Below are 13,124 nucleotides of genomic sequence, written 5' to 3'. Positions count from 1 at the left end.
ACATCTGTAACAAGTCATGGACATCTGTAACAAGTCATTTACATCTGTAACAACTCATGCACATCTGTAACAAGTCATGGACATCTGTAACAAGTCATGGACATCTGTAACAAGTCATGGACATCTGTAACAACTCAAAAACATCTGTAACAACTCAAAAACATCTGTAACAACTCATCAACATCTGTAACAACCACAAAGCTATTCTAGCTGCAAGGGCCTGATTCGCTTAGGCCGCATCCAGACCCAGTCGGTGGCTAGCAATCCTGATAGCTGAAGACGTTACCTTCCTACCCTACCTACCCGTATCTATATTTGTTACTCCTATTGCCTGAATGCTGGAGAGAGGACCGGATGGATTGGATGTCCCAGAACGAGGCATAAGGTGTAATGCAGCCTGAATACGAGCCAGACCTGTGGATCTGAGAGGAGAGATCAAACACGGCTCTGGTGGCTACAGCTTATATTAGGAGTCCCTGACGCTTGAATCTACTGGCCTCCACTGGAGACGTAAGTGCTGCAACTACAAGCTTTTGCTGGAGTGTCCCGCCGAAGTTAGCCTGGAAGGGGACCTGAAGCCTCTGCAGTCCCTAAGAGGTGTGTGCTCTGTTCTGACTCCGGCAGTCAGAGATTGAATTACAGCTCCGTGGGATACAGCATTTATTGAAGCCGCTGTTGATGTGACCCACTGAAGAAGTCTTTCGATACCTCTGTTATCTTCTCAGGTTTATAGCTATAAGGTACCTGTTTAAAATCGTCAGGGGACATCAGCTATACAGCTTTGTCATGGTCGTTGAAAGGTACTAACCAGGATTTGCTACTATAAGAGAGAAGATCTTGATCTATATAAGGTACTGTTTTCCTTTTTTTCCCCCACTTCTCTAAATATCTTCCTACATATTTTACATATCCTTGGATGAAAGGACAGTGGTAGCTCAAGTGTTGCTTTGTAATTCCGGCCTTGGTACACCTATACTCTGGATAAAACTTGGATGAACATTTAAATGGTTAAGCCATGTCTATACTCTAAACTTACAAAAAAAGGACATATACTGTTTTGATATAGAAAGGGCCTGTTCAGTTCTAACAGATAGTCAGTGATACTACACATGTTATGGTGGTTTCATTTTCAGCCTCCCTTTAAGGAACCTGGGAGCTCACTGTGTAAAGTGGGAAAGATATTTACCACATAATTTTCAACTTGCTGGGTCTTACAGATTGTTGATTCTGGTGGTCTCTATTTTGTATCTTGTAAAATACTTTTTCTATGTATTTAAGAATATATATCTTAGAGGTGCTCCTACTATTGCTTATCTAAACAATGTTATGTTATGGGTAGATATGAGGTGAGATATATTATGTCTCTCTTTGGAGTGGATGTTTAAACCAATATTCAGAGGTTTCATCTTCTTTTTTTTCCACACAGGTACACTGTTAAGCTTAGAAAAAAAAAAAGGAAAAAAGGGAGGGAAGAGGGAAAAAAAAGGGATTTTTGTACTAAACCACAAACATACATATTCTGTGCACATATATCTGTGAGTATACACCATTAGCTTCTTTAGATTAATTACGTTAACCACGTTAATCACGCTCTAACAAGGATCTTATTAATGCTCACCTGTTAGATTATTTGTATATATTTATCACTACTGATTAATGAATATTACAATTGCAATTTTGTAGTTATCTATTTTGTATCAATTTAATTACTATCACATAGCTCTTACTAAAAGGATAACACTTTTGTTTTTACTTTATATACACATGGAAACATTTATTTCACATACCAAAATATACTCTCCCACCATGCCTGCCAAAACTAGGGGGGGAACGCCCTTTTGAGACAGGTATTGAGACATCAACTGAATCACTTAATGTTAAAAAAAGACCTGCAGCCATTAGTTGCACAATTAACTGATCTATTTTTGCCCCAATTTGATCAAATTAAAAGCCAGCTATCTGCCTTAACTACCGAATTACAACAGTTTGCAAATAGATTAAGTGAAGTTGAGGATAGGGTTTCTGAGACAGAAGATAGACTTAATATACAAGAGCAGACTATATCATCACAAGATAAAAGTATCAAAAATTTACAAAATAAAATTGATGATTTAGAAAATAGTTCCAGACGTAATAATTTAAAAGTTATTGGTCTCCCAGAGAACATAGAATTCTCAGATCTGTTACACCTTGCTGCCACAGTTATACCTCAAGCGCTTGGGATTCAACAACAGATTCTTCCCCTAGCAGTAGAAAGAGCACACAGATTAGGCACCCCAAAAACACAATCTAATGGATATAAAACAGCTAGACCCATCTTGATTAGATATCTAAACTATCAAGATAAAATGAACATATTTAGATCATACAGGAAAAAGACGAATTTACTGATAGGAGAACATAAAGTTTTGCTGTTCCAGGACTTTTCTGTGGAAGTTTCAGCTAAAAAGAAAGGCTATGGCACCATATTGTACAAAATTAATTAACATGGGTGTTAAAGCCAGGCTTATCTACCCTGCTAAAATTACTATAAGTCAAGATGATACTTTTCTTTCATTTGTTAAAATTGATGAAATTAAGGAATATTTTCAACAAAGAAATCTCTCTCTTGGTTAACAAAGGATTGGAATAACAATATGCATCATTTAACTGTGTTTTTTTATGCTGGGTATAATGTACTTAGGCTCTAATAGGATTGTAGAGCTTCTTTCTTTTTTTATCTATATATAAATATATTTTTCTTTTTTCTCTTTTCGCTCTCTCTCTCCCTCCTTGGGTATAGCATAATCAACTAACTTTTTAATGAAGAATTATATTAATTATTTATTCTGGAATGTGGGAGGCATCACCTCCCCAATTAAAAGAAAATTAATATTAAAACAACTTGGGAAACATAACCCGGATATAGTTTTTATTCAAGAAACACATCTTAGAAACAAGGAAATAAATAAACTAAAATTGAAATGGGTTGGGGAAGTGGTGGCCTCTTCATGTACTTACAGGAAAAAAGGTGTAGCAATTTTATTTAATAAAAATCTTACTTATAATATTCTAAATACTGAAATAGATCCAGAGGATAGATGGATTTTGATAGAAATAGAAATTCAAGGTACTAAATTTATATTATATAATATTTATGGACCCAATAAAGTAGAACAAGATTTTTGGTATAAAAATATATGTAACCTTTCTAAATATATTGGACAAAATATAATAGCTGCGGGAGATTTCAATTTGATTCCTTTCCCTGCGGTAGATAGACTCGGCAAAAAGGAGGTAGGATATATTACCCAAAAAACTAATATATATATAAGCAAATTATTAAAAACTTAAAATTGTATGATATCTGGCGAATACAATATCCGGACGCTAAAGAATACACATGTGAGTCCAAAACATACAGATCTCTCTCGCGTATTGATTATTTTCTAGTTTCTGAACCTATTCTTTTGCAAAAAAACAAGACTGAAATTAATTATATACTTATCTCAGACCACGCTATTATTTCACTAGAAATTCCACTTAGGGTAACTATACAGGGTCGAACTTCTAACTTTTTTTCCCCTAAATATTTAATAAACAATCTCCAATTTCGTATCTGGTTAATTCAGAAATGGAGAGAATATAAAAAATATAATTAGGCATATTATGAAAAATCAGAAATATTTTGGAAAACAGCTAAAGCCTATATTAGAGGCGAAATTAAAGTGTACATGATAAAACAAAAGAAAAAAGCTAGAGCAAGAGAGATACAACTCTCAAATCAAGTTAGAAAAGCTTATAGAATCTATATAGCTTCCCCCAATAATATACTTTGGAATAAATATATTGCCGCAATACAAGAGAGAGATCTTTTTTTAACCTATAATAATAAAATAGAGGAATTAAAAATAAATTCAAGGTACAGAGGTCAAATGGGTAAGACAGCGAGATTTTAGAGGTCTTAAATCAGTTATATAATAAGTAGTATGTGAAGAATCAACCAGTCTCAAAGGTTTTTACTGCTTCTATGATCACATTAATTTTGAAGAAAGATACAAATCCGACAGATTTACGTTCATTTCACTACTAAATGTAGATTATAAAATACTCACTTCCATTCTAGCAAATAGACTCAGAGAAGGTCTCACTTTGATTATCCATGAGGATCAATCTGGATTTATGACAGGCAGATCCTCGATTAAAAATACTAGGAAAGTAGCGTTCTTGTTGGATTTGTTTTGGAATGACTTGTATAAAAAGAGAGGAATTGAGGATAAAGATTTTGCAATCTTAAATGTAGACGCACTTATATATATATGTATATGTATATTCCTCACTTTATAATTTTGGGTTTTCAGGCCATTTTCTTTCTTTTATTAAAGCAATATATAATTATCCAGTTTCATCTCTTTTGGTAAACGGCTCACTTACTGCAAATTTAATCTTAAATAAGGGGACAAGACAGGGATGCCCACTTTCTCCTCTCCTATTTAACCTTGCTCTAGAACCTCTGGCTATACTCTTTAGACAAGAATTGAATTGAAAGAGAATTTAAATAGGTAATAAGGAATTAATACTTTCTTTATATGCGGATGACTTGTTATTATTTCTTAAAGATACAAAAAGTAGTATTCCACTACAGAGCTTGTGCTACCTTTATTTGGGCTAAGAAGAGGCATATATTATCAATAAAGAAGCTATCTCAACTCACGAATTTTGAGCTAGAAGAAAATGTAATATCTCCTTTTTCACTCAAAGCGGTCTTGCATTGTAAAAAAATTCAACTTCCAGGAAATATCCAGAATAGGGTTATAATATGGAATACAATTACGGCGTGGCAGATATTATGTTCCAACCTAGAAATAAATTATCAATTTTCCCCCTTTCTTACAATTAACTGCAATCCAAATTTTATACCTGGCTTAAATTCGCAGACCTTTAGAGAGTGGGAAAAAAAAGGGACTAGTGTTTTTATCCCAATTGCTAGACAGTAACACTCATATTAAAACCTTCGAAGCTATCTCTCGAGAATATAACATCTCTAAGAACTCTTTTTTTGCTTATTTGCAAATTAGGCACTTTATTTCTGATAATACAGAAATCTTACAAGGATTTGGGGGTCTAGGAGAATTGGGGGACTATATCGGCCTTTATCAAAAGGGCTGTCATTCTTCTTCCTTCTTATATAAAACCTGGTTAAATAAAAATGGTAAACATTTTGTTGATGTACTCAAGGTTAATTGGAAGAACACTTTAGAGATCTTGAAGTGAGGGAACTTAAAAATAGTATTAACTGGATTAGAAAAGCACCGATTTCCAATACATGGAAAGAATCGCATATTAAGTTAATAAATAATGCTTATATCACCCCACAAAGATTAGTTAAGTGGAAACAAAATTAAACTATATCATGTACTAAATGTGGCTACCTCCAAGCAAATATTATACACTGTTTTTGGTCCTGCCCCAAAATTAATACATTTTTGGAAAAAAAAATCCTTTTGGCTAAATAAATCTTTAGACTCCCAAATTGCAATACATGCAAAAAATATAATCTTTTTATATATAAGGCCAATAAGGCAAGAAACTAACCTGATTAATACTTGTATTATGCTAGGTCGCAACCTAATTTTAAAGGAATGGAAGAGTAGAGAAGCTCCTTCTCTATCTATCTTCATTTAAGCTATACATACTATTTTTGAACAGTTTAACTTAATAACCCTGCAAGTGGCTTAACATTATCCTCCTATTTCCTTTACCAACCCAATATATGCTTACACAGTATTTCCATAGTTCAGAAACCTTTCAAAATGTAGTACTGAGAGAAATTTTTTCCCCCAGATTGGGTATTTGCTTACATTCATGAAGTGTATAAGGAACCAGATGTATTAATGGCTTAGGTTCGATGTATGCTTTATAAAAGAGTGTCGGAGAGGGCGGGAAAGAGGGCTTTTTCTTCTTTCTTTTTTATTTTCTTTCTCTCTTCCTTTTTTAATTTTATTATTTTTAAATCTTGTAAATCCCCAACAGTGTATACTTTCGTTTTTGTTTGCTGGTGAAAAAGAATATTTCAGATCAAATTTAGGTCAAGATTTTTTGCCAGGATATTTATGAAATGCCATATGGCCCTGTGAGACTATATACCTATTGTACTAAGAGTTGTTTACTCTTGATTTGTTATCTGTTCCTTTATTATTATTTTTGGTCATTTTTTTGCCCTGCGTGGCTAAATGTGCACTATGTACATGTGTTTACACTGTTGGATTAATAAAAATATATATTTAAAAAAAACATCTGTAACATTTATGAACATCTGTAACAACTCATCAACATCTGTAACATTTCATCAACATCTGTAACAACTCATCAACATCTGTAACATTTCATGAACATCTGTAACAACTCATCAACATCTGTAACAATTCATCAACATCTGTAACAACTCATCAACATCTGTAACAACTCATGCACATCTGTAACAAGTCATGGACATCTGTAACAACTCAAAAACATCTGTAACAACTCATCAACATCTCTAACAATTCATCAACATCTGTAAAAACTCAACATCTAACATCTCAACATCACTAACATCTCATCAACATCTGTAACATCTGTAACATCTCATCAACATCTGTAACATCTCATCAGCATCTGTAATATTTCATCAACATCTGTAACATCTCATGAACACCTGTACGCTCACTGACACTGTACCTCTTACATATCATGAACATCTGTACGCTCACTGACACTGTACCTCTTACATATCATGAAAATCTGTACGCTCACTGACACTGTACCTCTAACATCTCATGATCATTTGTACACTCACTGACACTGTACCTCTAACATCTCATGAACATCTGTACCCTCACTAACACTGTACCTCTAACATCTCATGAACATCTGTACACTCACTGACACTGTACCTCTTACATATCATGATCATTTGTATGCTCACTGACACTGTAGCTCTAACATCTCATAAACATCTGTACACTCATTGACACTATACCTCTAACATCTCATGAACGTCTGTATACTCACTGACACTGTACCTCTAACATCTCATGAACATCTGTACACTCACTGACACTGTATCTCTAACATTTCATGAACATCTGTACGCTCACTGACACTGTACCTCTAACATCTCATGAGAATCTGTACGCTCACTTACACTGTACCTCTAACATCTCATGAGAATCTGTACGCTCACTGACACTGTACCTCTAACATCTCATGATCATTTGTACACTCACTGACACTGTACCTCTAACATCTCATGAACATCTGTACCCTCACTAACACTGTACCTCTAACATCTCATGAACATCTGTACACTCACTGACACTGTACCTCTTACATATCATGATCATTTGTATGCTCACTGACACTGTAGCTCTAACATCTCATAAACATCTGTACACTCATTGACACTATACCTCTAACATCTCATGAACGTCTGTATACTCACTGACACTGTACCTCTAACATCTCATGAACATCTGTACACTCACTGACACTGTATCTCTAACATTTCATGAACATCTGTACGCTCACTGACACTGTACCTCTAACATCTCATGAGAATCTGTACGCTCACTTACACTGTACCTCTAACATCTCATGAGAATCTGTACGCTCACTGACACTGTACCTCTAACATCTCATGACCATCTGTACACTCACTGACACTATACCTCTAACATCTCATGAAGATCTGTACGCTCACTGACACTGTAACTCTAACATCTCATAAACATCTGTAACATCTCATGACCATCTGTACGCTCACTGACAATGCACCTCTAACATCTCATGATCATCTGTACGCTCACTAACACTCTACCTCTAACATCTCATTAACATCAGTATGCTCACCGACACTGTACCTCTAACATCTCATTAGGATCTGAACGCTCACTGACACTGTACCTCTAACATCTCATGATAGTCTGTATGCTCACTGACACTGTACCTCTTACATCTCTTGAACATCTGTACACTCACTGACACTGTACCTCTAGTCTCTCATGAAAATGTATCTTATCTGTCTCAGCAGCCTCTAACTAGCATCACCAGCCTTACCTGTCTCACTAGCATAACCAGCCTTACCTGTCTCACTAGCATCAAAAGTCTCACCTGTCTCACTAGCATCACCAGCTTCACCTGTCTCACTAGCATCACCAGCCTCATCTGTCTCACTAGCATCACCAGCCTCATCTGTCTCACTAGCATCACAAGCCTCACCTGTCTTACTAGCATCACGTGCATCACCTGTCTCACCAGCCTCACTAGCATCACCAGCCTCAACTGTCTCACTAGCATCATCAGCCTCACCTATCTCACTAGCTTCGCCAGCCTCACCTGTCTTGCCAGCCTCACTGGCTTCACCAGCCTCACCTGTCTCACTAGCATCATCAGCCTCACCTGTCTCACTAGCATCACCAGCCTCATCTGTCTCACTAGCATCACCAGCCTCATCTGTCTTACTAGCATCAAAAGCCTCACCTGTCTCACTAGCATCACAAGCCTCATCTATCTCACTATCCTCACCTGTCTCACCAGCCTCACTAGCATCACCAGCCTCACCTGTCTCACTAGCATCATCAGCCTCACCTATCTCACTAGCATCACCAGCCTCACCTGTCTCACCAGCCTCACTAGCATCACCAGCCTCACCTGTCTCACCAGCCTCACTAGCATCACCAGCCTCACCTGTCTCAGCAATCTCACTAGCATCACCTGTTTCACTAGCATCACCAGCTTCACCTGTCTCACTAGCATCACCAGCTTCACCTGTCTCACTAGTATCACAAGCCTCACCTGTCTCACTAGCATCACCAGCTTCACCTGTCTCACTAGCATCACAAGCCTCACCTGTCTCACTAGCATCACCAGCCTCACCTGTCTCACTAGCATCACAAGCCTCACCTGTCTCACTAACATCACCAGCCTCATCTGTCTCACTAGCATCACCAGCCTCATCTGTCTCACTAGCATCACCAGCCTCATCTGTCTCACTAGCATCACAAGCCTTGCCTGTCTCACTAGCATCACCAGCTTCACCTGTCTCATTAGCATCACCAGCCTCACCTGTTTCACTAGCATCACCAGCCTCATCTGTCTCACTAGCATCACCAGCCTCACCTGTCTCACTAGCATCACAAGCCTCACCTGTCTCACTAGCATCACCAGCACAAGCCTCATCTGTCTCACTAGCATCACAAGCCTCACCTTTCTCACTAGCATCACAAGCCTCGCCTGTCTCCATAGCATCACAAGCCTCACCTGTCTCACTAGCATCACAAGCCTCACCTGTCTCACTAGCATCACCAGCCTCACCTGTCTCACTAGTATCACAAGCCTCATCTGTCTCACTAGCATCACAAGCCTCACCTGTCTCACTAGCATCACCAGCTTCACCTGTCTCACTAGCATCACCAGCTTCACCTGTCTCACTAGCATCACCAGCCTCATCTGTCTCACTAGCATCACAAGCCTCACCTGTCTCACTAGCATCACAAGCCTCATCTGTCTCACTAGCATCACAAGCCTCACCTGTCTCACTAGCATCACAAGCCTCACCTGTCTCACTAGCATCACAAGCCTCACCTGTCTTACTAGCCTCACTAGCATCACCAGCATCACCTGTCTTACTAGCCTCACTAGCATAACCAGCCTCTCTAATCTCTGATGAAGCATATTTGTTTGAAACATGTTTGGTCTTTTTGTTTGTGTCCCCAAACCTGTTGTTGGCTTGTACCAATAAACATATTGCCTGACATTGCACTTCAACAATCTGGGAACAGTTATCTCTATTTATTGGTGTTTGTTGACCAATGGTGAGGAGTGCGGTTTCACTGCTATCAAAAGCCAGCCCTTTGCCAGCCCATACTGCCTGAAGCAGCACAAATTCTACCGCTGTCCCACTTACTGACTCAGCTTGATACATCAGGGCCATTACCTAAGCACCTTCCCCTTGCTAGGACAGGGAGCCAATCCGTAACTACTTAAGAGGAGCCCCCCCAGTTCGACACAGTAGGCAGGTTTTCCTTGCTGCACAATAGCTTACATGGAGAACTCTGGTGTTCGGACAATATAGCAAACCCGACAAATTTTCTAACCAAATCACTTCCTGTGACGTGGCATCAGCTGTTTGACAATTTCTGGACGCACACATCAATGCTTCACTCTCTATCCCTGCGCGATTTCTAACGCTGACAAAGTAAGTGGCTCGTTCTACTTCTAGTTAGTACAAGCCAATGCTCAATAATGCATTATAAGATGGAACCTCTAAGCTTACTGAAAGTTTTGTATTGTGAGACCCTTGACGTTTGGTTAAATGTAGTGACACTCCGAGAACCTTTTAACATAAATATGTATTATGGCAACGAAAATGTTTGTAAGCGTAATGTAATTATAGTTTTCCAGTCAAGACAACAAAGTTACTATTCAGGAATAAAACATTTTCGTTGCCATAATACACATTTATGTTAAAAGGTTCTCGGCGTGTCACTACATTTAACCAAACGCCAAGGGTCTCACAATAAAAAACTTTCAGTAAGCTTAGAGGTTCCATCTTATAATGCATTATTAAGCATTGGTTTGTACTGACTAGCAGTACAACGAGCCACTCACTTTGTTAGCGGAATGCAAAATGCTACTAGTCCCAGGAAAAAGCTTACTAATTTACGATCAGTTTTTTGAGAGGCCCAGCAGTGAAACAGTTAATAAGGAAACCACGCATTGCAGTCTGCATTGTGTAGTGTTTACTAATTGCTTTAATTAACCTTTTCACTGCTGAGATGTTCACAAAACTGGCCTTAGAGGGAACACTCTTTATGAGTATAAATTTTGGTGTTAGTATATGCAAAACTTTAATACATTTATACATGAAAATAGAAGCATATAGTTTTATTGATTCTTTTATTTTGGGCCAGATAATAAGTGGAGCGCTAACAGTTATGCGTGAGCGATAAGGGGTTTATCGCGGCTGTTTGCAAACATCAGGTTTTCCGATCATTACAAGTGGAAAGTAAACGTGAACGATTGAGCGCAATCACAATTTACTCTAGAATGATTACCGTGCCCTCAGAGCTATGGTTAACTGTTTCGCAAAACAAAAAATTGTCACAAAAGACATCAAATACCCTAGACGTATTACTAAGGCTTTGCATGAGAGCATACTTGTCATTTGACACGGGCTTCCCACAAGCCGCTATTGGCCAGTAATATCTCTGACACATGTGTGGGCGGTCCTACAATGCCCGGTTGTTCTCCGACAACAGCCATTTTGTAAATTAGATCGGGTGAGATACATTGGGAGCTCACATGGAATAACAGAGCACACAGACTCGCTATAGAAGGAATACTCTTATACTGGTTAGAAGGTTATCTCAGTGTGACTTGTGCAAGATGCACTTTGATAGCATTATATTATATGTATTTAATCATGGTCATTACTAATGTGGGTGTGTGAAGGAAGGGGGAGGGGATGTTTGCAGCAGACTAGAGCTGTGTTTATTTATTTTTTGTATGTTTTCGATTGGTGATGTTTTATAATGTTTTTATGGGATTATAATGCCTAATGCATACATGAGTGGTATTTAACATTGTGAAACTGTGTATATAATATATGATAGATATGGATACACTGATACTTTTTTCTATTGTATAAACAACATAATATTATTGAGAAGAAACATTTTCGCCTAGATTACGAGTTCTGCGTTAGCCTTAAAAAGCAGCGTTTAGGGGTCCTAATGCTGCTTTTTAACGCCCGCTGGTATTACGAGTATGGCAGGTACAGGTGTACTGCTCACTTTTCTTCCGCAACTTTTGGCTACCGCAAATCCCCTTATGTCAATTGCGTATCCTATCTTTTTAATGGGATTTGTCTAACGCTGGTATTACAAGTCTTGGAAGAAGTGAGCGGTACAGCCTCTACCTCCAAGACTCCTACCGCATAAAAAATGTCAGTAGTTAAGAGTTTTATGGGCTAACGCCGCAACATAAAGCTCTTAACTAAAGTGCTACAAAGTACACTAACACCCATAAACTACCTATGAACCCCTAAACCGAGGCCCCCCACAGCGCAAACACTATAATAAAATTGCTGCCACCTACGTTATACTTATGAACCCCTAATCTGCTGCCCCTAACATCGCCGACACCTATATTATATTTATTAACCCCTAATCTGCCCCCCCCAATGTCGCCGCCACCTACCTACACTTATTAACCCCTAATCTGCCGACCGGACATCGCCACCACTATAATAAATGTATTAACCCCTAAACCGCCGCAATCTCGCCTCGCAAACACTATAATAATTTTTATTAACCCCTAATCTGCCCCCCAACGTTGCTGCCACCTACCTACAATTATTAACCCCTAATCTCCCGCCCCCAACGTCGCCGCTACTATAATAAAGTTATTAACTCCTAAACTTAAGTCTAACCCTAACTTAAATAAAATTTAAATGAAACGAAATAAAATTACTATAATTAAATAAATTAATCCTATTTAAAACTAAATACTTACCTATAAAATAAACCCTAATATAGCTACAATATAACTAATAGTTACATTGTAGCTATTTTAGGATTTATATTTATTTTACAGGCAACTTTGTATTTATTTTAACTAGGTACAATAGCTATTAAATAGTTAATAACTATTTAATAGCTACCTAGTTAAAATAATTACAAAATTACCTGTAAAATGAATCCTAACCTAAGTTACAAATACACCTAACACTACACTATCAATAAATTAATTAAATAAATTCACTACAATTATCTAAACTAAAATACAATTAAATAAACTAAACTATAGTACAAAAACAAACAAACACTAAATTACAAAAAATAAAAAAATATTACAAGAATTTTAAACTAATTACACCTAATCTAAACCCCCTAATAAAATAAAAAAGCCCCCCAAAATAATAAAATTCCCTACCCTATACTAAATTACAAAAGTAATCAGCTCTTTTTTTTGCGGGGCATTGCCCTAAAGTAATCAGCTCTTTTACCTGTAAAAAAAATACAATACCCCCCCCCAACATTAAAACCCATCACCCACACACCCCTACTCTGAAACCCACCCGATCCCCCCTTAAAAAACTACAC

The 13,124-nt window shown here is 37.6% G+C and overlaps 1 protein-coding gene across 1 annotated transcript; it reads right to left on the bottom strand.

The window, feature by feature from the left end:
* Positions 1 to 8,053: 8,053 nt before the first annotated feature.
* Positions 8,054 to 9,952, bottom strand: LOC128639008 (dentin sialophosphoprotein-like). Its single transcript, XM_053691148.1, has one exon. The coding sequence runs from the start codon at positions 9,950 to 9,952 to the stop codon at positions 8,054 to 8,056; it is 1,899 nt and encodes a 632-aa protein (XP_053547123.1).
* Between the last annotated feature and the right edge of the window lie 3,172 nt (positions 9,953 to 13,124).

Source organism: Bombina bombina, chromosome 8 (genome assembly GCF_027579735.1).
Source record: "Bombina bombina isolate aBomBom1 chromosome 8, aBomBom1.pri, whole genome shotgun sequence".
Lineage (NCBI taxonomy): Eukaryota > Metazoa > Chordata > Amphibia > Anura > Bombinatoridae > Bombina > Bombina bombina.
Note: the sequence above shows the minus strand (reverse complement) of the source record. Positions and strands in the feature narration are given on the sequence as shown.

What these genes read in the sequence shown, in the direction of transcription:
- LOC128639008 (XM_053691148.1), bottom strand. Translation starts at nt 9,952, where the DNA reads ATGGCCCTGATGTATCAAGCTGAGTCAGTAAGTGGGACAGCGGTAGAA.